The sequence below is a fragment of the Aythya ferina genome (assembly GCF_964211825.1).
Source record: "Aythya ferina genome assembly, chromosome: 9".
NCBI lineage: Eukaryota > Metazoa > Chordata > Aves > Anseriformes > Anatidae > Aythya > Aythya ferina.
In genome coordinates, this window is record NC_140305.1 from 13,123,511 (window position 1) to 13,148,335 (window position 24,825).

The window sequence follows — 24,825 nt, forward strand, 5'->3', positions numbered from 1 at the left end:
AAAGCAAATTTCTGCTTCCATAAGCAGAAGACTACAGGGTCAGCCTCCAAATTATGTTTGCCACATGTCAGGAGGTGAAGCTAACACAAAGGATACTTGAAGCATTCAGCTACCAGGCCCTAACGTTAATCAACAGCTGAAATCTTCCAAGTCCTCAGGGAATCCAGGGGGGATTAAATATCTCATGTAAGGACAAAACACGACAGATTGCCTTTGTAATAGTTGTCTCTTCAGAGGATCTCCTCTGATTTTGTGACGGATTAAGCTAACCAGTTTGAAAGCAAAGACTGAGCCAGCTCCTGCCCCACAACACAGATAAACCAACTCAGCAGCTCTCCCAGGAGAGCAGCTCCTCTGGTGAGTAGCAGCAGCGTGAAAGCTGAGCAAGGACAGAGGGGATGTCCCAGAAATCAGCATCTGCCCTGGAGCTGAGGAGAGGAAACACCTCGTCACCAGCCAGGAATCACTTCACATTACGGTGACCGTGCCATCTAACATTACAGAAACAAGCAGACGTGGTTATTTATACCAGCGTTCAGACAACTGCTTTGCATGCCTGCTACACGCCAGCCTTTCCTCTGCAATAGCAAATGGGGAACTGAAAGACCCCAAACTTACGCCAGTTCTGGAGTGTAAACTGGGGAGGGAACAAAAGAAAGGGCAAAATGACTTCGGCTCACCTAAACTAACCTGGCTCAGCCTGGCTGCAAGGAGTCTGAGCAGAAGTCACCCAGACACTTGACTCAGCAGGCGTGTGGAGGCAGCACCAGCAGCAGAGGGGCAGTAAGGCTGTCACACGTTCCAGCACCACCACCCGTCTGGCTGGACCCATCCCGAACCCGGCACATCAGCACCAGCAGCTGCGGAGCACCTTTCATTCAGCAGCAGCAATCTGCAGTACCGTGTGGAGAGACTTGTGTTAAAACAGATTCAGTACTGGACAGCCCCTGCTGTGCACAGGCTGCTTTGTCTCACTGAGCTTACTGGGGTTCTGGTTCCTCATCTCCCTGCTCACAGCCCCCTTAGGAAAAAAAAATATATCATTATTTCATTAGCAAGTAGTTTCTTTCCAGAAAGGCTCTTTATATAAGTTACATATTTATTTTAATAAAGAAAAGAAATAAATACCTCTCTCTTCACATTAGATAATTCTCTGGAGACAAAACAAAAACAAAACCACCCCAACTACAGGGGCTTCACTACGGATTTGTTACAAATCAAAAGATTGTAAATACTTATTTTTTTTTTTTTCTATGGTCATCACAAATCCAGTTTTAGGAATCAAGTAGATCATAGATATTCCAGAAACAGAAGAAAGCTCTCCTTGAAGAAACAGTAGCCATGCACATTGTCCTGGGGGAGATCAGTTGGGCTAACACAACAGTTACCACCACGCTCAAGAGTCCCATTTGTCCATAACGCAGCCACGTGTGCTGCAAGGTGTGAGCCTTCCAACCCAGTGATGGAGGTTCACAGCCTTTGTTCTTAGCCGCTCCCCTGGCGAGGTCACAGCAAACTTTCTGACTTGCACACAAGGTGCATTAGCTAATTTCAAAGAGAGTTACTGTCTCCAAAATCAAGAAAAAAATAACCGCTACTTCATAGCCTAAAGAGGAAAATTTGTGTGCCTGCTGCCTTTTCAAATAAGGCATTACAAAAGTAATTAAAATAAAAATTAGTCACCCCAAGGTGATCACAGTGTTACTCGAATAGTGCACGTCTCACAGCAGCTGCTGATGGATTATTTCCCACACCATCTTCCTGCGGAAGTAAGGCATGTGATTCTGAAAAGAAAAAAAAAATCCATTAAATACAAAGTCACAGTAGGAAAAGGCAGAGGATACGTATAAACACCCAGCTGATTCTTTCACGTGAAGTTCATTCATAGAATCATAAAGGCTGGAAAAGACCTCCAAAGATCATCCGGTCCAACCACTCATTGTCAACACAGCCACTTTGGGTACAACGTGCCTCTAATCCACCCAGCACCTAAGTGGGTACGAGACATGACAACCCAATAAAACCAGATTTACTTGGCTAAATAACAGCGTACAAGCTCTTTAACAAAAGACCACTGCATCGGAAAATAATGACTGTTTTAACTGGCCAAGGAGTTAAACCCATTTCTCCAAGAGATACAAAGGCCAGATGTTACAAGCCCATTGGCTGCGGTACCTTGCCCAGGAGGAATTTCATCAGTTTGGCTATGAAGCAGATACCAGAGGTAAGAACGGAGCACACGCACCTCCACCCTGATGAGGCAGCTTTGAAGTGCCAGCCCCAAAATGGAGAAAGGTACAAAACCTCTGCCCCTGCCCCAGACACAATTAACAGATGTGCAACTTCCCCAGCTCTTCTATCTGTGCAAGAAATCAGGAATCGTTTAGGACCTTTGCTCACCTGTGTGAAGGTCATGGGTTTGTCTCTGGAGATGTAATCTGCGTATTTGCATATAAAAACCCCGCAGTCGCTTCCATTCAATTGCTGAGGGATTTCCTAATGAACGCAAAGAAGGTGGAGAGTTTTCTTCTATCTTAAAAGAAAAGCAATTTGGAGGTAGCAGGCATTACCCAGCACTGCCAGTGTGCTAACCAGACACCTGAGAACCTAAGGGCATTTACTGGACACAAGGAATACACCCAATTCACCACACATCACCCTCCTCTGCTTCCTTTTTTGGATGTTATAATCCAAATTCTTGGCAGGCTGATAAGGAATAGCAGCAAGTCCACCCTGCAAGGTGTCTCGAGGTTTGCACTATGCCCAGCACAACGGTATCTTGTCTCTTTAACCGAGTTTTTAGATACTGCTTTTTACTACTAATACGTAGAGAAACATTACCTCAACCCTTTGCTTTGTCATATGCCTGAATTTGCACTCCAAAGGAGAATAATCACCTCAAATCTCAAGCCACTTTTAGAAGCCGGTGTTCTCTGACAGCAGTTGAAGAGATTCTGAAATTTGACTTCTGAAAGAGGCAAAGCCAGCTTCACTGTAATTGGTACACTAATTAAAATAGAATGTATTCAGCCAGCAAGGAGAGGCACTGCCTAAAATTTCATCCCTGCAGCCCAAGATGATACCTGAAGAACATGAGATGCTTATGGATGCTCTCTAAAGGCTTAGACTTATTAGGAAAGAGTTTAAGACCTTCATGATGAGGAGTTACGGTTCACACTTCAAATCCAAGTAGTTCTCACATACATGTGACTCCATGCTGTGAAGAATCCACTCCGAAAATGATAGCTCCAAATTTCGTTTTTCCTGGCTTTCTTCTTGCAGGTACTGGCTGTTTGAAACAAAACAAAACACCACTCTTCATCTCTGTATTTTAGGCCAACAAAAGGAGATGGTGAAGGATCACAGAAAGCTGGATGGCAGGACATTAAAACATCAGAAAGTCTTCACCGCCCCAATATAAGACATTTGGAGGAAAAACCCAAATCTTAATCACACGGTGAAAGACTGTGAGCTAACAGTTACTGGTCAGGAATGACACCAATGATTCCAAGAGACTTCCATGGAAGCATAAGCTTACTACTTAGTAAGGGTTTAAAAAAAAATTAAAAAAAATAAGGCAATCACATGTTATCTCAAGCAAACAGAAAAAGCAAGCAAGGAATCCTAATTCCACAGCATGCCTAAACTCCACATGCTGGGTACACCTCTGGAAGAACAAATACAAATCTATTGATTTGTAGATTTCCAGCTTCTGGAAGGAAAAAAACCCTGCTCTATACAGGCCCGTTCTTACGCTTCCCCAGGCATCTGCTGTTATCTGCCGCTCAGGAGAGTACTGGACTAATGCAACACTTGGTTTGGCTCCATGAGCTGCTCTCCTGCTCTCCATCGACAAGGCTGTTGGACTAAGGGGTGGTGCTGCTTCTGCACTAGTGGTGAAGACATCTAAGGATGCTGGCTTACACAACAGTTACAACCCAAATCTACACATATGAAGAACCATGCCCACTATGTTTGAGGCTTATGCCATGCCAGTACATCTGGAAGTGCTTGCTACAAGACATCTGTCTTGAATGAGCATGTCAAGATGAGAATGTCAGAAATATGAGTAACACACAGTCAGGGCACAAGGGCGGTCTGCTGGGGTAAGCTGGAGGGAAATACAGTGGCTTTGTTTAAAACACCAAGCCAGAGCAGAGGAAGTATAAAAAATATGAGAAGGAGCATGTCACACAGCTCACCACAGTAAAAAGGTGGAACACTACAAGTGGAGGAAAAAAACATCCTAAGGGAAGAAAAAGAGTAAAAGAGCTAAGCAATAAAGAGTAAAAGTATTTATATTGTTGAACACAAGTAGGAGTGAATACGCCGTAGGACACTAACAGCACAGAGCTGCAGTAATTTGAAAGTTTGCAAAGAATAAGGCTTAAGAGGGAGTTAAAATGCTCTTGGAAGTCTGTAATGCCTCCCATGGACATCGTGTTTCCTTTCACAGTTTGTTAGGTGTTTCTGCAGTTCTTCCCACTCACTGTTACTAATTGGTAAAGCTGGGCCAAAGTCAGTACATTTGTGCCACAGGGCTATCACATTTGATGGTGATTCTTTGTCCACATGTACACTGGGAAGCTGGAAGAACCCAGGCACCCAGGGCCCTGGATGGAGGGGGCGATGTGAGACTAGGTAAGTAGCCAATGTCACAATTCAAGTATAATTTACAGAAAGTCCACTGGAAAGATTTGTATTCCTGACCTACAAAAAAGTTAGTATTTCCAGTGATGTTACAGATACAAAAACCTAAAAACCTTCTCAGAGTTTACAACATAAAAGCATTGACCGAGCAGTTACTTACAATAGTGCTTCACAAATCTTGTCCCCTTTTTGTGCCACTGAGTCGAAGTACGTGATGGTTTTCCTTCTGACATCTATGACCTGTTATTAAAAGGTGACTGTGAGACACAGCATGACCACGTGCTGCTGACAGAACAAATCCTAGATGACTTTTCTTGCTTGTTTTTTTCCTTTCCCCATTTAATTCTTCAATTAAGAAAAAAAAAAACAGCTAGCTTGACTCACCACTAGTGCCCAGTGCACTGTCAAGTGAATTGGGACTATGATGAGGTCCTGCTTGAAGAGATCCACACCTCTGGTCCATCTTCTTACTGCTTTGTAGCCCCCAGAAATAAGTTTGGGATAGAAAAAAGTACTAAAAGCATAGGCTGCTGGATAGCCTTCTTTTTTATTTCTTTCCACCAGAAGATTCATGTAGAAATTAATGATCTATATGATAAAGAATAAACACAAGACGTAAAATAAGACACTGCTTTACCAAATGAAAAACACAGCAGCGTTTTTGTGTTAGCCACCCTTAAGCAAACAGATGCCTGAGAAAATGCAGTGTCAGCTTTCAGTTTTAATTCTGAAAATTTTGTACTTGACTCACCTCTGCAGTGTAATACCTAGCACGCACTCCAGTAACATATACTAACTCCTGGAAACTGCATAATACAAGAAATAAAGGAGCTTCTAGAAACAGAAGGCCCATAAATACCTAAAAGAAGAACTCTACAGATATTTCTAAGCTCTCCAGTGAGGGTCCTCAAATGACTTTGAAAAGAAGACTTCCGTACACATATTTTTAAATATATCCCGAACTAGAACATCACCATGCTGCAGTTAGTTTTACCTCATCATTTAGCCAGTGAAGGTTCTTCAGTGTGTGGATGTCCTCACGGGTGACCTTCAGTTTGAAGGCACTGCTCATGATCTCGTCTGGCTTGCCTTTGCCAAACGCAGCTGTGACCTCTCTCTCCATGGCCTGAAACGAGCAGGTAAATGGGAAAGGACTTGTGAGCACACCAACATGTGAGCAGCTTTCAGCTGAAACGAGGTCTGTCAAGTAAGACTCAAGTGACGTTCTATGATTGTGACAAATCTATGATTCTATCCATTCTGTAATTCTATGACAGAGTAGCCCTTGACCTTGGTAACAGCAATAGTGCTTCAGAGCAGAGTATCAGTGGCTTAACCAGATTTTTGTTAAGTTAGCAATAGGACTGTATTTTTTTTCTTGTTTCAGAGTCCTGACTTTGTGCTTTAGAGTCTGGATTTGCTTCTGTTTGTTTTCACAAAGGAAGCTGGTATAAAACTATACCAGTTTGGCTAGCAAATTCAGAAAAACGGGTGAAAGACAGCAGTACAGCAAACGCCTTTCCCTGCATGATGCTTAAACCCTTCACAATGCTGGGGTTTAAGCCAGCCACAGCAGGCATTCTCCATACCTAAGCAGGTAAGTCAGGAGCCTAAAAGAACTTGAAGGTGGGGAGCTTCAAAAGGAACTGAGGTAGCTACGCTGGAGTCCTGCAATGAGTCTGGGTTGTCTATATAACTGGCTGTAGCACGGATATTTCCATCTAAGTCTGCTTAACGGATGCAAATAAACCACTAGGCTTGTTAGTATGAAGATCTCTGATCTGCAAGATCTTTGATCTGCATCTCCTTCTTGGCTGAATCTGGGCTAGCAAAATGAAAAAAAAAAAAACACACAAATTTTGCCTCATACTGAGCATCATTCTGTACAGCTTGTAAACTCTAGATTTGCTGGCCCTTTTCTAGTCATTTGTCAACTGGCCAAAAAGGAGGTGCTCATTTAGATCATCAGAACCACAACTCCAAAGAATAAAAGCAGCCAAAATTCACTGAAGTCGGGGAACTGGAACAACCATGCCCTGATAAACAGGGTTAACTCCTGTGCACTGTTATACAGAGTGCTGACATGGCCAGTGTGGGATCCTGAGGACGTACACTAGATGCTTAGGTCCCTCACGAGCAATGCAGTACTCGGGATCAGCAACAGCACACTCTTATCGCTGTGGTACGACAGGTTCAGAGGCAGAGCCAATGCAACTGTTACAAATCAGGTTAGCAAACAGATGCACATTCAGCATTGCTCTAGAAGACTGTTCTTAAACCTGGACCAATTTTTGTCCTGGTAACAGAAGTCCCATGCACCGTTATGTTAACACAACCAAAGGAACGTGTGGACCACATTAAAGCCTTAAAACCAACTTTACTACTGACCCTTGCTCTGTGAGGTCACAGCTTCAGACACTCAGTAATTGGTTAAATCTAAATTCTTAAGATTTTAAAAACAGCTGAAGAACCATGTGTAAAAAAAAAAAGAGGAGTTACTTGCGTATGTTTCACAGCTTTCTGCTTCGAACAAGACTGACAGGAAAAGTACCTCTGTGAGAGGAGAAAAGTGTTCTACTCGTTTTTCTGATCTTGGGAATTTCTTTTCTTCTACATCAAGGGCAGATGGCCTTCTGGACAAAACAGGTGCCAAACGCAATCGAAATGACACTTCTTCTGAGATTTCAGCTCCACACTGTCTCTGTTAGAAAAAAAGGAAGTCAGGCAAGCAAGGAAACACAAATTTGTTTGCTAGGGAGTAAGGCAAAATGCCTTGCTCATGTATAAAACTGGAAGGGTATTTTGTACACACATCCAACCAGCAAACTCCAAAGTTACTTTTTATGGATGACTGCATTCAAGCTGTGCACCAACGCCATGCACCTACGCAAAATTAAATTGGGGCAAGACAGCCAGAAAGTTAATTTGGCTTGAACTAGCATTAAGAAGCTCAGCAAAACCTCTGTGTGTAGGTATCAAGTTGAGACTGAGATTAGTATTTCTTAGTCCTGACCAGAGATTAAAGCCAAAGAGATGCAACTCCTATCTCACAAAATAGGAGAAGACTAAAGATATTGCAGTCCAGCACTGTAGGTCAACTAAGTTTGTGCACTAGTGGTTTTGAAGCTTTAACCAACAGATAAAAGGGGAAGAGTAAAAACAGTATAGTGTGGTATGCTCCTAATAGTCCAGAAACAAAATTAGTGGCAGCAGAAAACCCTTTGTTATAGCTCCATTCATCAAATCATGTTCCTGCTTTCCCTGGGAAAAACAACTTGGATGAATACATTACTCACTCAGTAATATATGTAAGGAAAGAGTGCAAAAATTTAGGATTGCAAGTAGCCACATTTTCTTTAAAAGTGAAATAATGAATAACACAAGCTTACCCCTGAACTGGCTTGTTTCACTGGTCTTCCCTGTTCATGAGAATTTTCTGCTGGCGTGTAGTATCTGCAAGGAGAGACAGAAAGAGAAGCAGGTTGTACCGGTATTGTGCCACATAATTCTTAATCCATCTTCTGGTTAAGGAATGCTTTTTCAAGGTTGATTCAGACTAGAGCCTCACTAGTATACATGAACATGAGATGACATTGCCTCAGCTTCCAGCAATGTTCTCTTGTAGCAGGAGTGGGAGCTTAAATTTTCTTCCAAAGACTCCTTTTGCTTATCAGCTTTGTTATTTGGAAAACAGGGAAGCAACCAGCACCTCCTCTATGAAGGGCTTTGTGCTCTACTGATGATCGATACTGAAAGCTAGGTGTTACTCTGCAAGGTATAACATGAACATCTGCAACTACACTTGCAGCCAAATATAGTTAGCTTACTGAAACTAAGACCAGAACACTGAATTAAGAACAGGACAGCTAGAACTTTTTTACTTGCCTTTCATGCACTAGTCATGAGAGTGACTATCCCCAGTTGGAGAGGATTAGCATTAAAATAATGCAGACTCTGAGGAGCAAGCAAATACACAGACATGAAAGCTGTCCACGTGTCCCTTCTTCGAAAACAAGAATTTACACTGTCACCACAGATCTCCTCATTTGGGGGGAGACCTACAACAGACTCTAATGGTATCCCCCACTCATTGTGCTTTAAAGGCATTCAATCCATCATGGTAAGAGTAGATATCCCAAGCCCTGCTGAATGACTTCAGTTAGTAGCTATATCTGCAAAAAAGGCAGGAAAACGTTCCCTTTACTTGAACCCATCAAACACTATCACTTATTTTATTTCCTTCTCTCTCTCCTTGAGCTTAGAGGAACCACAGACAACTTCAGCACTGGAACAGGGCTGCACAGCTAAATATATCGTTAGGGGTTAAAGCAGGGAGAACAGGGTCAGGACGAGCTACAAGAATTACCACAACTAAATTTTTCTGCTCCCATCTACACTTTGTCCCCTCTTGTTTAAGGGAAGGTCACTGCAAAAAGACATGTGCCACACAAACCAGACTGCCATAAAAAACCTCTCCCACTTGATGTACTTACTGCAACCAATACCACGTTTCCTTCAACAACACAAAGCCATCTGAACTCGTACTGTTGCCAGCTCAGATGGTTAATGCAGAAGTCCACTGGTCAAAGTCCCTCCCAAACAGGTGGATAACCCAACTGCATGCTTCCTTTTTAGTCTCATATTCAAACCAAAGGCATCCTGCACGTCACAAAAACTGCCTCAGTCCCACCAGGCTTTGCAAGTTCTCATTCTCACACGTTTTTGGACCCTAGTTTCAAAGTGAACAAAATGAAATGGCAGCTCATTAATGGTTTGTCAGAAAGGAACACGCAAGTGAAAACTGATTCCTTGCAAAGCAAAGGACGACTTGGTACTGCCACCAATGTTACCCTCAGATAGCTTGCTTGCCACAGCAAAGGACTCTCTGTGCACAGCAAACACCACACCAGCACAACCCCTGCTTGTTACACAGCAAGGCTGTAGCTGAGATGGAACTGGCTGGCAAGCAATTCCAGAGCCACAAGGTAGCTACTCCCGTTCCACACTAGGATGATAAATATGATTTTTCTCCTTCTGGCCACTACCAGAGGATGACACAGATACACACACAGAGCAAAACCAAGCAAGAACCGCGACTTTACCTGATTATATCGCTTCTTGGAGACCAGTGTGTGCTGCAGCTGTCTGCACGCTTGCTATCTGCACAGAAAAGCAGTAACAGAAAGACAAGAAGTCAGCTTTTAATTACAATCAGATGAACATGGCTATCAGTTTATGAGTGATAAGACAAAGCCTCTAATAATGACCACAAGGTTATGAAGTTTAAACTCGGGCAAACAGGCCTGCTGAATATCATGGGCAAGTGTATGAGAATTGAAGCAAGGGATTTGCTAAGTTTTATGTCCTGGACTGCACCCTTTACTAATATTTTATTTTATTTTTTTTCAAAAATAAGATGAAGAAAATAACTCAGAAGTATAGCTTGTAATTTTTCACCTCAAAACAAGCTTTCCCCAAATTCTAGCACCTGCTCAGAAATTCACAACCCATGTGACTGCATAATGAACCACGTACATAAAAAGGAGCACTAATGAAATACTACTTAAATAATGAACAGGAAAAAAAATAACTGGAACAAAATTAAACATATACACATTAAAACGCAGTATTATAACACACTGCTGGTATACAAGAAAATAGCCTGTCAGCAAACCAGTTTCACCAGCCCATTCTGCAGGAGATAGCTAGTGAAGGTGACCCTAGTTATCTATCTTCAGCAAGCTGAAAATATGGTCAGATACCACAGACTTCCCATGCCTAGTGCAGTTACTTCTGCAGCCAAGAACATCCCTAGTACAGTAATGGCTTTGAAGTACAATTTTAAACTTTTTCCACTTACAAAGCCATTTCAGCCAATAACTACCCATCGTTTTGTTCCTGCTTTCCCTTTCCTTTTCTTTTCTCTTTCCTTCCAGAGACAGGTCGTTTCATTCTAAGAACTGAGGTAAGCTATAGTAGCATAAACACGCTGTCTGACTTAGATTTCCTTACACACAGACACACCTTAACAATACACCAGCACTGACAACTCTTCTTAATGTAGACTATGCCTTCGAGACTTAAGGAAACACCCTATTTTGATTCGAGATCTAGCTGCAAAACAGGACAGATACGAATCACGGGGGATACTCACTGGTTCTTAGTGTCATATATTGACAGACATCTCCGCGTCTTTGTTCATCCAGGTGACTTGCAGCCATCACTGGTTCCTTGGAGTAAGCCTGAACACTTTGGTGCAGCAGAAAATACCAGAGAAGAATCAGAATGTCTGTATAGGCAGTATGTGTTATCAATACACACCAATTCACCAGAAAGGATAAAGCTTATTCATACACAACTGCCTACACTAGAGTTGGAGACCACAGGTAAAGCAATAGAAACTGTTTTAGGTACAATTAGGCTGTTTAATCCATTAACAGGGTCATCCTGCCTCTTGCATTAGTTTTACAACAGAACCTAAGAGGCATTTTCACTAAGAGGCAGTTTACATTCAAAATCTTGGCTATTTTCAACTCATACATACTGGTGACAGAGGAGTCACGTTTTCTGCCACTTCAGAATTTCAAGAGACTAGTAAGTCACAACAATTGATTCCTTTACCCCTTCACCAGCAAAAAAAAAAAAAGGAAAAAAAGGAGCTTTACTTTAAAAAAAAAATCTTTACACATTGCACAAACATCTGGGTTAACCTGAGGAGGCTATTGTATTTTACAGGACAAGACAGCATTCGTTTTAATAGTCCTTGACCAACTCTGTTCAATCTATTTAATAAAGATTATGTTCACCATGTGAATAGTGTCCACAACAGAAATTTCTGGGACATTTTACTTGGGATCTGCTCTACTTGGACCTCAGGGACTACATGCTCATTATCAGCTGGCGCACACTAGATGCACTCTGGAGGAATGCTCTCTGATTTAGCATCACCTGAAAGGAATCTGCTTCACATCCTTCAGGTCTGCTCTGACATATGAGCCAAACCACAATAATCAATGACCAGGAGATTAGATGCCAAAAGCAGAGTCCTGATCCACCCTAAAAAGCTACTGATGGCGCACCTAGAATTATATTAAATACTGATTTCCATATCGTTTTCATGCACCAGAATGTTTAAACAGGCCATGCTGTTCTGATCTCAAGTCTTGTGTTCAGGTGTCTTCTAGCTGTGAACAACCAGAGATTGGGATTTTTCTAAGTCTCAGTAACAATCTATGTTTCAATGCATTAAAAAAAAAAAAAAGGCAAGAAAACACAGCACTTCCTACTGTCTGTGTAGAAAGGCACAATGGAATTTTAGCACCCTTTTGGCATCAGCATTTTCCAATTAGTCCCTCACAGCTTTGAAGTGTAGCTATTCCACTAAGATAATAGCTTCTATTATTTTTGTATTTTCCCTAGTGTAGTTGATTTTATGCAACCTCTTGGTACAGTTACAGACATATCAAACATACTCATCGTTAGTATATATGAATCAGCATTACACACAAGTTCCCTCTTGCAGGTTGCTTTAAGAACAGGCATTCCATACACAAGACTAAGATTTCGTCATTTTAGTGTATTGCAAAGAGAAAATTTCCTATGATTTGTATGAGAAGCGCTGGGGGAGGTAGGAAGGAACAGAGAAAGACCTAGTATTCCCTGTGTTTAGGTTACATTTCACATTCTCAGATAAAATATGTCTACTGACTGAGGAAGAAGTTGACTATTGTGAATGAGAAAAATTCTTTTTAATAGTGTTACAAAATAACCACTCCTGTGGATTTTTATGATAAATTACACTGCCAGCACTAGAACTAGGTACTACCTTTCTTAACAGAAATACAAGAAAGGGCTATCAAAAAGAGAAACAAACCCCTAACAACTAAGGAATCTTCACCTTCAGAACACGCCTTCACAGAATGTTCATGCTTTACTGGGGGAAGGTAAAGGCAGGGAGGGAAGAGTGCGTCATGGCCTTTTCAAAATTACTTTACTCCAGTACCTGCTCTGGGACAATCTCCACAACCTTAAGAGTACAAAATATGATTTTCCCCTCCACTTACCCATGTACAAAAGCTACAACATTACCACCAAAAAGTTAATACTTATTTTCCCTATAATTACTTGCAGAAGGTTGTCGGCTGTGAGATAGAGCGGCTTCTAGGATATTTTTCCTTTACTAGTTTCAAGAGCTGTTTGTATTTCTCCTTTTCACCTCTCAGAACATCCTAGCAGAATAGAAGGGGAAAAAAAAGATGAGATCAGAACCCCGTACGAAGCAAATACTTGTAATCTGAATTTAGTGCAGACTGCACAGGTTGTTCTCATAACACTGGCACAGAATTCAAGTTTATTTTAGCAGGAATTCCTACACCTTCATTTTTTTCCTGTCCTGTGATAAGAACTTGCATCCCACTACAATCTCAAAATTCCTTCTGCAACTGTTTCCTCAAATGTGGGCCTCTTCTCTCTAGCTGTGGTCTACACTTCTTGCATAAGAATTCAGGCTAATAGGCATTCCTGTCAATATACATAATGACTGTGTGCTATGAGTCTCCACGGTATCTTAATCATATTCCTCCGCTTGTCATAGCCTGCTTCTCCGGTAGTTCATTTTAAGATCTTCTCCAGTGTAAGCAAGGTTTATCACATATTTTCCAATAGTTGCTTCAGATATTGGAAGAAAAGGACAGGGAAGGACCTCTTAGCCCTTCAAGGAAGAATTATCAGCAAGTGTGTGGGTTTTTTTGCCTACATCATCCTTATAAAGCTGCTGTGTAAAGACAGCTGTTGAGCTGGGGTAAGGACAAATAGTAAAACAACTCTGCAACAATGATACGCTAAGTGACAGGGCAGTACTTCCACTTACAACACTTGATATGCAGAAAAGCAAATAAAACATCACGCACTGATTTTCCGAAGCATTCCTTCATTAACTATATCCACTGCAGGGAATGTTACAAACTGTCACTTCAGTGTTTGTCATAGCTCTGATGTGACTACTGAGTTGTGTTATTTCAAAAGCCAGCTTTCTCACCCAACGCACCTCTTCCACAGTACAGAAAGGCCTCCCCATTTTGCCGACTTCTGAAGTCGCAGACTCTGGCGTAGTGTGCTCCTTAATGGGTGGCCTGAGTGTTACGGTGTCTTCTGGAGTAGTTTTGACATGGTGGTTGCCATTCCTGCTAGTGCTAAAAATACCAATGGCAAAAGAAATAGCATCAAGACAATATTCAGAAAAGCACCTCTGATTCAAGCACCACCAACAACTGTTTTGTAAGCATGTGCATTGATGATGATGGAGACAGACATGAAATGTTTATATTTTCAGATGGAGACCTGCTGTCTTCAACCACTTAATGGGAAAACATGGAGAAGTAAAATAGGAAGTCAGTAAAATAGGAAGTCAGAACAACTGCTTTGAATATACGCTGCTGATTGATCTGCACTCAGATGCAGCACAAGTGCTGCGCCCATTCTCAGGGTCATTTCCAAGGCAGTCCAAGCCCTAAGTCAACACAGAAGACTCGAGAACCACACAGGCATGTTACCATCAAACCCTCAACTCTTCCAAAAGCCAGCACACTGGCACAGAAGTGTAGCTGCTTTCCTCACAAAATTGTTCTGGTCAGAGACTTCTAGAGATCATCTCATCTACCTCCCCACTCAAGCAGAGGCAACCCAAAGCAGGTTGCTCAGCTGGGTTTTGAGTGTGTCCAAGGACACAGACTCTCCTGGCTCTCCAGGCATCCTGTGCCAGTGCTGAGTCACCCTCACAGTACAGTAAGTGCTTCCTTATGTTCAGATGGAATTCCCTGCTTTTCAGTTTGCGCCCACTGCCACCTGTCAGTGGGCAACACTGAGAAAAGCCCAGCTCGCTCTTCTTTATTCCCTCCCATCAGATGTTTATGCACACTGATGAGATTCCTCTGAACCTTCCCCGGGCTGCATGTTCCCAGCTCCCTCCACCTCTCCTCATACGCTTCACTCCCTTCATCACCTCTGCTGGACTTGCTCCCTTAAGCCCACGTCTTTCTTATGCTGGAGAGCCCAGACCTGGACACAGCACTCCAGGTATGGCCTCACCAGGGCAGTGCAGAGAAGATAGATCATCTCTCTTCGCCTTTTTTGATTTAAACCTTTTTTGATTTAGAAAGGTTTAAAATTGGTTGGGAAAAAAAGCAGATGGAGACCTCCCTACAGTACAGCAGCTTGGAGTTCCAGAATAGCTTGGAAAACTATTACTGCATGGACAAAGATACAAGTGTTTGACAACACCCAGAATGTTCAACAAAGAAAGTGAAAGACAGCAAGTCTTTAAGTGATGTCAAAGAAACTGAAGGATTTTTACCTCAAACAGGGAATTGTCTTATGAGAAAGGGATAGTGTTTCATTATTCAAGCAAGCGTTGGTTCCACATGGCATCTTATCTACGAGGAGAGCACAAGTTAACAATGTAACTATACGAAGAAACTGAAGTTTTATCAGTTTACAGTGAAGAACTTCACCAAACAAATTATCTTCATTTTTCTCTCTTGCATCATAACGTTATTTGCATTATGTTACATTATTAACAATAATCTCAGATTTCCATATTCACACCTACAGAAATTTGTGCACACAAATTACTGTTAGCCTAAACCTGAAATAAAAAAGGGCTATTGGGATCTACTACCTAAAAATTAAGTGTTTTAAACAATTTACTTCTGGCAAGCTAACAGTGGCCGTGTCAGAAGTAGAGAACTGCATCCCAGGCAGCTCTTGAACTAACGCTGAGATGACAAGACAAATGTCTGGCCCCAAACCAGAAGCAAAGCAAGGATACAGGGAAGAAGCAAAGCTCCTATGCAAGTATCCCTTATGGTACCTAGATATCGTGCCTGTAACCTGTTCATAAGCCTTGTGCTGAGTCACAGAGTACACACACAATGTAGGATGAAAAAGAAATGAGTTGGTAACCCGATGGCCTTACCAATCTGTAGCATTTCTACTTCTAGCGCAGAACTTGCTGGTCTTTTAGACAAAGGGTCAGACGAAGTGGACTGAGTCTTAAATAAAAACACACAAGTATCATAGTGAGTATAACATGAATACAAATCCAAGCAAACACAATGTTCCTGAAATCTAGGCAGCTCTGTTATGACTCAGGGATCATGATATGCTGGTTCAGATTGCAGCAGAATGCAAATATTTGCAGGATCTCTGACAAGCTCGCTGATTTTTAATACTCATATACACAGCGATGTAAAACAACATGAGCCTAACATCAAGTTCTCCTCAGTCAGCTCCTAACTGTTCTGAAAAGCAATAGTCTTGTCCTTGAAAAATACACTTTGTAAGAGTTAATGACTCTCTCAAGAACAAATAGGTAGAACATGACAGCTTCCTATTCCTCTCTTACCCTAGTGGGGCAATAAGAAAGGCAACATCCCACCTTTGAAACAAACAACGGAGTGCAGCTGTTAATGAGTCACTGTTACAGAACCTGTGTCCTACAGGAATCCTCTCCTGGATAATGAATTTAGCAGAATGATGTTTACCTGGACCAACTACAGTTTTTCTTGCAATGTGATGTATTTTGATGTATTTTGATTCCTTATCTACAAGCTTGAGAAAAAGAGTAACAGCTTGCAAACACACAGACTGTAGGTTTGAGTACCTGTGAAATATCTGGGAGACAGCAGAAGTGTAGCTCCCCAGTTCCAAGTGCTAGAAATGCACGTGCAGACTTGAATAAGGCAAAACCAGCACACAAGAGCAAGAGCTGCTTTCTATCAATGGAAAAGAAGGACCTACTGCTTTACGGGCTCAGGGCAGGCCCAGCTTCAAGATGCATCAGGCAGAGAAGCTCCTTCCTTTCATCTCACACAGATTCACTCAATATCATAACTACCTACTTTCAAATTCTGTTCTAACCTCTTCTGTGGGCTCTGTGATTGGAGCTGCATTGCTGACTGAAGCTTTCCAGTGCTTGTTTGTTGCCTCAGCCGGCACCTTCGCCACAGCAGAAACTTCTTCAACTTTCTCTGTAGGCCCAGAGGTGGCACAACCTAAAAAACAAAGACAGGCCGTGTAAGAACACAACTGAAAAGGGAAATCAGGTTTTTGTGTGGACAGAAATCCTTAATGACACCTACCGCAGCAGAACTCATTGCTAGTAACAGTCTTTTCTGCCAACAGACCTGGAGGTGAGTTTTGTAATAGGTGGCTCCAGAGGCAGTTTTGCAGAGCCGAGCTCAGCGACTAACCCGCAGATCTGCCAGCCAGGTCTACCAGAACACCCTGCTTTTGGGAGCACTCCCTTTTTCCAGGGAAACAATTTCCAGGGTGCAATTTCTCTCCCTCACCCCCTCCACGCATGCATGTAGCACTGCAGTTTATTACATGTTGCTCTTGACTACTGGAGGAGCTGTTTGCTGAGGTCTAGAAACCAAACTTAGCAAAGACTCCTGAGTATTACAGAAGCAGGGACACACAACCCCTCAAACAGTGCTCCCAAATGTTAACAAGCCAGGACTGTCTAACAGGGGGCTGTGTTAGAGAATAAATGGTACCAGGAAAGCATGCTACCTGTTCAGCAGCCCCTACCATTAGATGAGGGGCAGCACTGCTGGCCAAGCAGTGAGTAGGAAGCCCCATGTCTCCCCATAAAGTGTATGCTAGGAGATGTCCCACAGCCTAAAGAGCATCAATTTCTCCCTCTTTTATCTGACTGAAAAAGGGAAGCTTTGATCTCAAATCATGACCAAATCAGCTGGCACTGAGGTAACAAAATGGCTGCATGCAGCTCTGTAATTTTACCCATAAAATCTGCAGAGGGGGTGTCCGAGGAAGTCTCACTGAAGCGAACACTTCTCTGTCTCTGCTGTCCTCTCCCATGCCAACCCTCTGCTGCTTCTTCACCCTTCCTTACTCAGCTCTCATTTATCTTTTAAACATTTGCGTGCCAAACTTTTCAGATTCAGACTGAACCCACTTCTGGTTTCAGTTCAACTTTTTTTTTTCTTCCAAACTCACGTCACTCAGAAATACCACTTTTCTCTGCCTGCACCAGTTTAGAGTTACCTTCCTTCACACCCCAGATCTTAAGTGTTTTTTCTGGGAGAAACACAGCTATTCTGAGCTGTCAGAGGTACAGCATCACAAACCCAGGCAGGAGGGGGCACACAGCTTCGATGCCAAATGCTCTCTGCTGATGTGGATGGGCCAGAGAGACCTGGGGTATCTCCTGCTCGCAGCAGAAGTCCTGTACCCTGCCACCATCAGCACAGATAACAGCGCATATAGGGCTAGGCCCCACGATACAGCCTCAGGCCACTGGCTGCACAGACGGTCACATCCAAGAGAACGGCTCAAAAAGCCACGGTTTCAGGAATCACGCTGAAGTACAAAAGCCAGAGTTTTCTAAGGTACGTGAAACCTAAGAAAAAACAGGCGTATTAATTACATGGGTAATGTGCAATACCTGTTTTTTGCTTTTTTGGTTGAGTCTGGTCAGGATCTTCCAGAGGTGGCTGAGCACTGAGGAAAAAACACACAAAACAGTGTTTTGCAAGCACAGATGAGCTTCTGAGAGACTGAGTTCCCTCTGCAGGGCCCACACTTCCAATATTTATTTCCATATCCCAAAAGTCTCCCCTCCAAGCATCTCTGGGATCATCTCGGACAGGAACACGCGGCTGCTGCTACTGAAGCACCTCTCACCAACGCCCCCCACTGCTCCGACTCAGCAGAGCACTCACAGACAGTTAATTCTCCCCCTCCAGCACATTAGGGCTCTTTCTCGCATTCAATTCATGTTTTCTGTCTGTCACTAATAACAAAAAATTCTTCAGTTAATATGTAATAAGCTTTACATATATTGCATATCCTCTTTCCTCAAGGAAAGCAACATGCCAATGATTACTAAGCCATCTGAGTGCCCTACACCGAGCTGCAGAGAAATAAAAGTTTAATTAGGACAGGAAATAAAAGGTGGAAAAGCAACTTGTGAACACCCACATAAATAACTTACTGCTAAATCAGTGCTCGTGAACTAGTTCTTTAAATCATTCTTAGCTGCACCCTTCCTTACTAAGCATTAGTTAAAGCATTATATCAGTTGATACAAAGATAAAGTCTAGCTGCCTTTTTTTTTTTTAAAACTTTGAGAACAGATAGCAAAGGTTGTGCCTTTTCCTTTTTTTTTTTTTTTTTCTTATTTGATTCCAAAACCACCCTGACACACAGCGAGGGTTCTACGAAAGATGCTGTGCTCCTTCTCAGATACAAGAATTTCTTTTCAACTGTTATGCTCCCAAACCCTGCTGATTGCATCACTTCTGGACTGCTTTCCTTCTGCAGCAGAAGCACAAAAATGAGTTCTTATCCTTACCTGCACCTTTCATACAGTACGGAGGGTATTTGTCATTGCTATGCTATTAAAGTCAGGCAGAAAAATGGGGGGTAGGTGTTAAATGCAAAGCATTCCTAAAAAAATACATTCTTACTCAGCATATTTGATATCCCAGAAGGTAAAACTGAAGAAAGCAAAAATATCTGTCTTCCTGTTCAGTTTTTATCAAGACCACTTCATTCAAAACTTCATTTTGAAGTGGTCTTCAGTGAAATCTTTCCAGCATCAGTCCTCTGCAGAGACAAAGTACAATGCCACCTCTTCACACTACCTTCAGAGACAACCACAGGTTAAACACCTTACTGTGGTGACAGTTACTGGTTTCAAATGGAAGTGCATCTTTCTACAGTTTTAGAAGAGCACCCAACACCTGCGAGAGTGGTTTTGTCCTTTTTCCTTTACCAAACACAGCTTGAGCACATGGAAAAGGGAATTCTCTGCTGGTGATTCAGAAGGTTGGGAAATTGTTGATGTCCTGAAGTAGGCGAGGCCAGGGAACACGAACAGGCAAAAGACAGGAGGAGTGAGGGAAAAAAAAAGGCAGATCTATGCTCAGCTACCTGCCTGCAACAGGACTGCACAACCCAGGAGGAGGTTACGCTGTGTCTGTGTCACCGCACCAGAGGCTTTGCCAAGGGCCTGGGGGAAACAGGTGAGTACAGAGGGTGTTGAGCAACACCTGAAACAAGCTGAAAGAGGGGCACCAGAAAGCAGAAGTCATTTGAGCCTGCTCTCCTCGTAAAGATGCGCTCGCGTCCTTCGCCATGCCCTGGAGGTGACAGCACCCATCTGTGCCCACATTTTACTCCCCTCCTTGGCAACTACAGGGAAAGAAATAAGCTACGAGAAACTCCTCCTGCACCAGTGTCCAGGACACCTCGCTGCAGCGTATAATTTAAAATTGTAAAAATTCAACCTTTCACAGGCTGACTCCCCAAAATTTTTGCACGCTGTACTTCAGCGATGCACTGTAAGAGCAGCTACTTTTTAACCACTCTCCCCATGGGTTTCACCACCCGTACCCACAATTTTTCACCTTTCTACTGTGGGATAACACCGAGTGCCAGACATCACGGAGAAGGCAGCTTCGGTGTTAACTCGCCGCTGCCCCTGCCATGGGGGCTGCACATGGTGGGGCTCGGGGGTTTGGGATGCATCTGCTAAAGCTGTCACACCAAGCTTGCAGCCGGGCACATTGCTCGGGATGTAACAGGGAGCACCTGCCTGGCTGCCCTCGGAGAGCCTCGCACGTGGGAGCTGGGAACACCTTCGGCGTTTTAGCGACTATTTCAGGGAATACTTTTGCCTTTTAGCGAATATTTCAGGGAATACTCGGGTCTTTTAGCGAATATTTCAGGGAATACTCGGGTCTTTTAAGGGAATACCTCTACTTTTCAGTTAACATCTCAGGGAACACCTTTGGCATTTAGCAAGTACCTCAGGGAACACACACCTTTGGCATTTTAGTGACTATTTCAGGGAATACTTGGATCTTTTAGCGATTATTTCAGGGAATACTTTTGCCTTTTAGGGGAATACCTCTACCTTTCAGTTAACACCTCAGGGAACACCTTTGGCATCGAGTACCTCAGGGAACACACACCTTTGGCCTTTTAGCGACTATTTCAGGGAACCCTTCTTCCTTTTGGCGAACACCCCTGCCTCCCAGCGAACACCTCAGGGTCCCCCCCCGCCTCTCGGTGACCGGCTGCGGGCACACACCGCCCCCCGGCACCCCCACCCGGATCCTCAGCCCCACTTTCGCTGCCGCTCAGCTTCCGCAGCCGCCCGGTACCGGCTCCTCCCCGCTTCCCTTCCCTCACCGCCCCCAGCCCCGTCCCGTGTCCCCTCAGCAGCAGCCTCGGGACCCTCCGGACCCCCCCGGGACCCCCATTTCGCCCCCCCCCCACACGCAGCCCGCCCTCCTCCCACCCCCCCCACCCCGTGGCCCGGCCGAGGAGGGCCCGCTCCGGCCTCGCTGACCTGTGGAGCGGCCTCTTGCGAGGCGGCGGCGGGGCCGCGGCCGCGGCCGGGGCCGGGGGCGGCGCGAGGCGGCGGGCGGCGGGGAAGAGGGCGCCGAGGGCCGCCAGCAGCCATTGGTACATAGGCCCCGGCCGCCGGCGGCGGAACTGCGCGCATGCGCCGGGCCGCCCTCGGCCGCCCTGAGGGGAGAAAATGGCGGGCGGCCGCCGGCGGGAAGGGGGCTGAGGGCTCAGTGCTGTGTGGAGGGGGGAGGTCGCCGGCAGGCGCGGCTGGCCCGGAGGGGTTTCTCGCAGCCGCTATGGGTTGAAAGAAGTGTTTTGGAAAGAGGTGTTTTGGGGTGGTGCTGTACCCCTTGTATCCTGTCCGGGGAGGCGAGCCCCGGGCTTGCCAAGCGCTGCCCCGTTGGAGCAATGAGGGTCCGGTGCCCGCTGTCCCGACAGCGATTCACAGAGTCACAGGCAGCTAGGTTGGAAGAGACCTCCAAGGTCATCGAGTCCAACCTCTGACCTAACACTAACAAGCCCTCCACTAAACCATATCACTAAGCTCTGCATCTAAACATCTTTTAAAGACCTCCAGGGATGGTGGCCACCACTTCCCTGGGCAGCCCATCCCAACGCCTCACAACCCTTTTGGTAAAGAAGCTCTTCCTAGTATCCAACCTAAACCTCCCCTTGGAGCAACTTTAGCCCATTCCCTTTCTGTGGTGGAAATCTGCTTCTGGACCTGTTCCTTGTGTGAAGAGGGCTTCTCCAGTCCGGTGGGAGCAGGGTGAGGTTCTCCCTTGGGACATTGCTCAGCACCTCACAGCAATCTTGTTTCAGGTTAATAAAGGGCTTGCCTAATACAGCTGCCTACTCAAGAGGCTATTGGGTTTATTTCCAGTTTCACAAAACCAGTGATGTGTGCAGAAACAGGCTCTTGCCCACCTGTAGTTCCGGGAAGGTGAGCTTCTGGTGCTCAACCTTCAGAGCCATCAACTAGTTACAGACTTCATTTATTTATTTATTTATTTGTTTGTTATTTCAGGGGCTGGTGTGGTGCTGCCTATGTATTACAAAACATCTTTGCCCCAAAATGACCGCTGGCTGTTGAGAGGTCAGTGTTGCAAGGAGAACAGAGCTGCAGGGCAAGCTGGGGCTGATGAAATGCCCAGGGCAGGGTTGGCACTTCTGTGGGACGTGCTTTCCCTGCCTGCGGGGAGTCGGAGGGATGGCAGAGCCTTGTTTTAATTAAAACAACCGTCTTCATTGCTCTAGGAAACTCATTGCTGCTCCGCTTCGATTTCAGGGCTTTGGCCAAAGGAGGTGGCAGGGACCTGGGCACCGAGCTGGGCTGTGGCAGCAGGTAGCGAGGACGCAGGCAAGGGTACGGGCAGGGTGGTGAGGGCACAGGGCAGCGTGCAGCAGGCTTGGGCAGGGTGGTCGGAGAGGCAGCCTGGCCCGGCAGAGGGCACGGCAGCACTGCGCAGAGCCTGAGGCTGGGAATTGCTTCTTTGGCCGCTTTTCCTTCCTCCCAGCCCTCGTGTTTTAGCTGAATCCTGCAACAGAGAGCTGGAGGGGGCGCAGGGAGTTTGTTTGCATTCCTGCGGCAGGAAAGGTGCGAGGTTTTTCTCAGCTTAACTCTGTGCCTGCCGTTACTGTGCACAGCCAAATGTGCAGGTAGAGGGCATGGGCACTGAAGCCACGAGACAACACACCACAAACTAGGAGTCTTGGGAAGGGGGAAGGATAGGGAAGGGGCCTTCCCTGCCCCGCTGGCAGACATAAGGCTCGCACGGCTTGTCCTGCACCCCTTGCAGGTGCTGTGCTGGGAGCAGGGATGGCACTGAGGCTTCTCTTCTGTCCTGGGACCCCCACCATGCAGGCGTGAGGTCCTGGCATAGGTGAATGTCCATGGGAAGCTGAACCCGGCCTCAGGGCTGGAGGATTCCTCCAGAAGGCATGGTTACCCCCACTGCCGTTTCCACCCCCTCTGCTGTTTCCCCTCTGCAGGATAATGCTTAGTGTCCAGATAAACATGGGGAATCTTCTCAGGAATTCTGTTTGCTATTTTAAGCAAGCTTCTCTGTGTCTCCTGATATCAACCACCTCCTTATCCTCACCAGAATAATGCAAGACCAATGATTTTATCCTTCACAAAATGTCAGCATTAATGGCTTTGAGTGTGCTGGTAAAGCGCCCGTCAGTACAGCGGGGTTGGTGTGACTGCAGGACTCACCAACCCTCCAAATAAACCTGCACAGCCTGAAGGTTTTGTCCCAGACGTATGAGGACAGTTAATGTGGAGTTTCATGATGTAATTCTTTTTTTTTTTTTACTTGGTGTTTGGTAGGAAGATCATCACAATCTCTAAAACATGAACAAACAAATAAAACCTCATTAAATTGATGCCACCAGACAGCAATCTTTCTTCTTGGAGTTGGGCGTCTAGTTGCACCTTGCATAAAATACACTTGTCTTCTTCCCTTCACACGTGGTAAACTTTTCTTTCTTCCCTGTATTTTTTCAATACTGAACTTTGCAAGCTAGCCAAACTGTGTGAAGGTTGAGAAGGAGTACACAGGGGCTACACACAGGAGTACACACAGATGTGGCTTCCAAAGGGCTTTTATCAGCCAGGTTTGTGAATTCAGCGTACCGCTGTGACTGTCCTGAGACACTGAGTGCTGCCCCTACCTTCACCAGGACCTGGCAGACTGTTTCTTCTCTGAATTTGATGGAAGCAGGTGCCCTCTCTCTGGGCATTCCTGCATCTGCAGGTTTCTATTTCATACCAGCTCTCCTGCCTTCTTTTCATTTGGAAGCCTTTCCATGTCCCCAGTCTCCCTCAACTGCTCCCTGATTCACTTCCATGTTGTTTTTTTTTTTTTCCAAATAAAACAATAGCTAGATTGCAAGAGGTCGTATATCATAACACATGCAGTTTCTTTACAGGTCAGTTCTAAATTGGTTGCATTTCTCAATCCCTGTAATTTAAGCTGATGGTTAACTTCATGACTTAATTCTTTACAATGCCTGTGAGCTTCTTGCTCAGTACATTGGTGTGTAATGACTCAGAATTATGGCATCTGATGCATGTACATCCAGAATCCTGTTACTGGCCATTTAAATACACAGGGGTTACTTGTGCCCCATCTCTGATCCCGGTAGCAAATGCATGTAATTCCAGAATCCAGGCTCGGCAGTTGTGCATTACCCAAAGTCCCTACCTTCGGAGCAGCATCAGCGCGGAAGCAATGTAGTTCATGGACCTGGCTGCTAAAGCAGCGTGTTTCAAACTGGTATGATAACAGGGTGATTCCATTGAGAAGTTAATTTGGGGGATAGAGGAATGAATAGTGATTTTAGGGACATGCCTAATTTTAGCTGTATGAAGCGTAGTACACTTAATCTGTCATTAAAATCATTGTTCCACGTGTGTTCAGGATGATGTCCAGGTGGCATAGCGCTGTACCAAAAAGCTGTTTGCCAAAAAGGTGCTTCCTCGTTCCCCCTGCCACACCCCTGCTCCGAAGCCAGCGGGCCGCAGGTGATCTCCGTGGCCACGATCTACGTCGTTGCCGTTCTTTGGCTCTGAACCTTGTGCCCTACGAAAACAACCCTGATAAAACCCCGGCCGTCCAGCCGATCTTGCTGTCAGCGCCCATGCTTTCACTTAACTTTGTGCAAATATTGATTCCGAGTCGTGAAGAGGAGGGGCTTGGCGCGTGGGTTTGGAGCACAGCGCTCCCAAACCAGCAGTACGAGTCTCGGCAACGTGCGCTTGCCAGAGCTTTCACATTGCTTGGTTTGCTA

General features: G+C 44.8%; 1 protein-coding gene across 2 annotated transcripts; it reads right to left on the reverse strand.

The window, feature by feature from the left end:
* Window positions 1-1,078: 1,078 nt before the first annotated feature.
* SENP2 (SUMO specific peptidase 2) lies at window positions 1,079-21,154 on the reverse strand. 2 transcript variants are annotated; one of them, XM_084529234.1, is made up of 17 exons: window positions 21,029-21,154; window positions 18,116-18,171; window positions 16,567-16,700; window positions 15,623-15,698; window positions 15,002-15,080; window positions 13,697-13,841; window positions 12,775-12,878; window positions 10,805-10,899; window positions 9,753-9,810; window positions 8,040-8,103; window positions 7,202-7,351; window positions 5,645-5,776; window positions 5,035-5,238; window positions 4,811-4,890; window positions 3,205-3,289; window positions 2,401-2,496; window positions 1,079-1,784 (listed from the first exon to the last, which is right to left on the reverse strand). In XM_084529234.1, exons 1-17 carry the CDS (start codon window positions 21,148-21,150, stop codon window positions 1,722-1,724), a joined length of 1,743 nt encoding a protein of 580 aa, XP_084385360.1. In that variant the 5' UTR covers window positions 21,151-21,154; the 3' UTR covers window positions 1,079-1,721. The 2 variants fall into 2 exon arrangements, with proteins under 2 accessions (XP_084385360.1, XP_084385361.1); XM_084529235.1 differs by lacking the exon at window positions 1,079-1,784 and having other exon boundaries at window positions 3,151-3,289.
* Window positions 21,155-24,825: the final 3,671 nt, after the last annotated feature.